This window comes from Gekko japonicus, unplaced genomic scaffold, assembly GCF_001447785.1.
Source record: "Gekko japonicus isolate JY-2015 unplaced genomic scaffold, Gekko_japonicus_V1.1 scaffold4329, whole genome shotgun sequence".
In the NCBI taxonomy this organism is placed as follows: domain Eukaryota; kingdom Metazoa; phylum Chordata; class Lepidosauria; order Squamata; family Gekkonidae; genus Gekko; species Gekko japonicus.
The window spans coordinates 15,588-20,291 of NW_015167179.1; the positions used below are offsets into that span (position 1 = coordinate 15,588).

The 4,704-nt window shown below is 56.2% G+C and overlaps 1 protein-coding gene across 2 annotated transcripts in view; it reads left to right on the forward strand.

The window, feature by feature from the left end:
• Positions 1-818, forward strand: part of HSD17B8 (hydroxysteroid (17-beta) dehydrogenase 8) — a 12,709-nt gene extending 11,891 nt beyond the window's left edge. For both annotated transcript variants that reach the window (XM_015413137.1, XM_015413138.1), the window contains one exon: positions 410-818. In XM_015413137.1, coding sequence (XP_015268623.1) covers positions 410-426 — 17 coding nt within the window. In that variant the 3' untranslated portion in view covers positions 427-818. The remainder of the gene's footprint in view (positions 1-409) is intronic.
• Positions 819-4,704: the final 3,886 nt, after the last annotated feature.

Consider the following 4,704-nt stretch of genomic DNA (forward strand, 5'->3'; position numbering starts at 1 on the left):
CCCCAATAGCTACCAATCCAAAACAGTCCAGTGGAGCCTGAGCGGTGGGTGTTGCCTTCTGACACACGTCCGGTGACGTCAGGGGGTGTGGCATATACAAATGAGTTATGCTAATGAGCTCCTGCACCTCTTTTTCTATGAAATGACCCCTGGGTCCCAGTAAGGATCCGCACCGCTACATTTTGTACCAGTTGCAGCTTCCGGGTCCGTTTCAAGGGTAGCCCTACGTAAAGCGAGTTACAGTAATCCAGCCTAGAGGAGGCTGTTGTGTGGATTACTGTGGCAAGGTTGGGGTGAGAGAGGCCAGTAGGAGAAATGCCCACCGAACCGTTGGCGATCTGATTGTGGCGTGCCCGGCGGGGCTTCCTCTGAAATCTCCCTCTCCCTTTCTTTTGCTGTTTCTCCAAAGGAGGCCTCTTCATCTGACGCATCCGTGCCTGGAGCCCCCTCACACACACACTCCGAGTGTGAGACTCTTGGGATGACACTCCTGGACGCCCCGCGAAGGAAGGACGGTGGAAACGCCGCCCTGGGCGCCGCTTGAAGTCGGGGCAGGTGCCTTTCGGCGGAAGAGGGGAGGAGCCAGAAGCCGGACTCCTGGGTTCTCTGCGAAGGGGGGAGGGCGGCTGCGGCCCGGAACGAAGGCCAGACCCCGGCCCGGATGTCCACCGTCAAGGAAAGGGGGCTTCTGCCTGACCAGCCAGCCACCTTGAATCGCTGAGCAGAAGGCTGTGGTTGGTCCGTCTTCTGTCTGACTGACTGACTGATTGATTGATTGATTGATTGATAGGTAGAACTTCAAATAAATGAGTCTTTGAAACCTGCGGAGAAGCGGATTTTTGAGAGAAACGGGAGGCGCCTCGGTTTTGAGGGGAAGGTTGCAGGAGAGGCAATCTCTAATGCCTTTCTCTGTCCAAACGACTGCACCCGTCCCGTCCCTTCCTGTCTGCCTGCGGATGAAAATTGAGCTCTTTTCCCCACCGAGCTACTGATGAAAGGCCGCTGCCGTCTCCAAAGCCAAGGGGAGAGGGAATGAACAGAGAGGGGTCCGTTCCCAGGCCCGTAGCTATGGTGGGGCCTCTTGGGGTCCTTCTCCCCTGACTTGTCACCAAGGCCACACGACTTCCATTTTTTAAATGTTATTTGTAGTGCTTGCTTGGGGTGCCGGTTTGGTGTCGTGGCGAAGTGCGCGGACTCTGATCTGGGAGAACCGGGTTGGATTCCCCACTCCTCCTCCACTTGCACCTGGCTGGATGACCTTGGGCAAACCACAAGTTCTGTCAGAGCTGTTCTTGAAAAAGAGCAGTTTCTGTCAGAGCTCTCTCAGCCCCACCCACCTCACAGGGTGTCTGTTATGAGGAGGGGAAGGGAAAGGAGTTTGTGAGCCGCTCTGAAACTCCTTTGGGCAGCGAAGGGTGGGGTGTAAATGCAATCTCCTCCTCTTCCTCTCATATATATGGCAGTTTGGTGTCGTGGTTAAGTGCGCGGACTCTAACCTGGGAGAACCGGGTTTGATTCCCCCACTCCTCCACTCGCACCTGGCTGGATGACCTTGGGCAAGCCATAGTTCTGTCAGAGCTGTTCTCTCAATAGCAATTTCTCTCAGAGCTCTCTCAGCCCCGCCCACCTCACCGGGTGTCTGCTGTGGGGAGGGGAAGGGAAAGGAGTTTGTCAGCCGCTCTGAGACTCCTTTGGGTAGTGAAGGGACGTGGGGTATAAATCCAACCACCACCACCTCTTCCTCTTCTTCCTCTTCTTCTTCCTCCTCCTCTTCTTCTCCTTCTCACATATTTCCTGTTTCCCCCACAAGCATCACTTCAGTGAGGGCTCAGAGAACGCCAATCCAGTGTTTGGATTTTCAGCAGCAGGGTTCGCCTTGTGCCACCCAGCACTCCCGGGCCCTGATTCCAGAGCAGAGGCCTGGCCTTGGACTAGCGCAGTGTCCTCAGGTGGTACGCAGGGTGTCTTTCCCGCACGACAGGGAGGTCGTGCATGCGTGGGGTCTTGTCCGGTGCCAGTCTGGTTCCCGTTGGCCACGGGGGGGGGGTTTGGCTTCGTGGTGTCCGGGACTTGGCGGTCCTCGCCCCCTGCTAATCCGGGGAGCCGATGAGGCGCTGCACCGCCTGTGCGGCCGCACTAATGAGTGTTTGCAGAAGGGCTTACTGGGGTGTGCTTGGGAAGAGGTGTGGCGCATCAGAGGGGATTAACTTGGCTAGCTGGTGGGGGGGAGGGGGGCTCCGCTTCGGCCCCACGGACCTGCTCCGGTCGGTCTGTGCTCTTCCCACAGCAAAGAGGGCCCGGCCGCCATTTCTACCGTGGTTCGAGGTTTCAGTTGCGGGACGGGCCTCCAAACTTCCCCCTCCGGACAGCTGTTGGCGGTAGAAGGGCCTGGCGTGTTCCCACTGCCTCTCCGCGGGAAGCAGGATCCGGCCTTGCTGACCGGGGCCTGTCAGAGCCTCCTGGGACGGCAGGCCCGCCCAGAGAACCGTTTCCCCATCAAGTCCGTGGCTGACGGCCCCCCCCCCCGAGTATCTGCTGGTCATCCCAGAAGCCTTTGCAGGCACCGCCTTGGCCACGGTTCCCTGGGAATTCACCACAGCCAGTGGCTGAGGGGCGGTGGGGTGGGGGGGGCGCAGGCTCTCTTTGTCTGCCATAAAGATAAAGGTTCCCTTGCTCGAAAGCCACTCGAGTCCGACTCTAGGGTTGCGGTGCCCATCTCCGTTTCCAAGCCGGAGAGCCAGCGCTGTCCGAAGACGTTTCCGTGGTCACATGACTAAATACCGAGGCGCACGGAACGCTGTGACCTTCCCACCGGAGTGGTACCTATTTATCTACTTGCAAAGTAAAGGCGAGCCACCCCCTCCAATCCCCTCCCAGGGCTCTCTGCCTGCTGGCCTGGAGGAGTGGGCAGGGGGGGTTCGGGGAGGGGGGGCGCCTGCCGGAGACCATCTTGACAACATTCCCGTCTCTTGCGGCTTTCCAGCCACGGGAGGGATTCCCTGTGTGGCCGGAGGAAATGCCTGGAGATTTGTCGAGAGCCGGCGTGGTGCCGTGTTCAGACTGTCCCGCCGCTCGTCTCCCGACAGACCCTGTTTCCAACACACACTTTGCTGGGTGGCCTGGGGCCCGCTAGACACTCTTGGCCCGCCCTACCTCACAGGGCTGTTGTGAGGGTAAAAAGGAGGGGGGGATGTAAGCCGCTTCAGGTCTCCAGTGGTGGAGTAGGAATGGAATGACGAAGAGGAAGAAGAGATTGGATTTATACCGTGTCCCTTCACCTGGCGTCTCAGAGCGGTTTACGATCTCCATTCCCTTTCCCCTCCTCACAACAGACACCTTGTGAGGCAGGTGGATCTGGGAGAACTGCGTTTGATTCCCCACTCCTCCTCCACTTGCACCAGTTCTCCCAGATTAGAGTCCGCGCTCTTAACCACAACACCAAACTGGCTGTCAGAATAGACTCTAATTCTTCAGGCACCAGTGTTCCCTCTAAGCTGAGTTAGTGTGAGCTGGCTCACAGTTTTTGAGCCTCCGGCTCACACATTTTTGTCTTAGCTCAGGAAGGAGGGCTCCAGAGTAAACTAATTTATGCAGTAGCCAAATCACTCGCTCACAACTTTAACGCCAGCAGCTCACAAAATAGAATTTTTGCTCACAGGGCTCCAGAGCAAACTAATTTATGCAGCAGCCAAATCGCTGGCTCACAACTTTAATGCCAGCAGCTCACAAAGTAGAGTTTTTGCTCACAAGACTCCACAGCTTAGAGGGAACACTGTCAGGCGCCCTAGCCTTTTTTCTCCTGGTACAATTGTAATAGGTTGCTTGCAGAGAAGAAGAAGAAGAAGAAGAAGAAGAAGAAGAAGAAGAAGAAGAAGAAGAAGAGGAGGAGGAGGAGGAGGAGGAGGAGGAGGATGGATTTATACCCTGTCCTTCACTACCCAACGGAGTCTCAGAGTGGCTTACAAACTCCTTTCCCTTCGAGACAGACACCCCCTGTGAGGTCGGTGGGGCTGAGAGAGCTCTGACAGAAACGGCTCTTTTCAAGGACAGCTCTGACAGAACTATGGCTTGCCCAGGGTCATCCAGCCAGGTGCAAGTGGAGGAGTGGGGGAATCAAACCCGGTTCTCCCAGATTAGAGTCCGCGCACTTCACCACTACAGCAAACTGGATCTGAATAGATTCAGGGGGGTGGCCCTGGGGTCTGGAACAGCAGAGCAATGTTTTGAGTCCAAGTGGCACATTAGAGAACAACAGTTTTTTATTCTGGGCATAAATGTGCATGCAAAACCTCCTTCTTTGGAGGTTTTCAAGCAGAGGCCCGATGGCCCCATCTGACAGCCATGCTGATTCTGTGAACTCAGGCAGATTGTGAGAGGGAGGGCAGGAAGGGTGGTTGCCTCAGTTCTCGTGGCCCCTTTCTTACACGCCCAGGGAAATGCCGATCGCCACTTTGGGTTCTTCTCCCTCTAAGCTGTGGAGTCTTGTGAGCAAAAATTCTACCTTGTGAGCTCCTGGCATTAAAGTTGTGAGCGAGCGATTGGGCTGCTGCATCAATTAGTTTGCGCTGGAGCCCCATCCTTCCTGAGCGGAGACAAAAATGTGTGAGCCGGAGGCTAAAAAACTGTGAGCTGGCTCACACTGACTCTGCTTAGTCACTGGTCTATTTCTCTCACCAGCCATTTCTCTCCAGGCCAGTTTGGCCA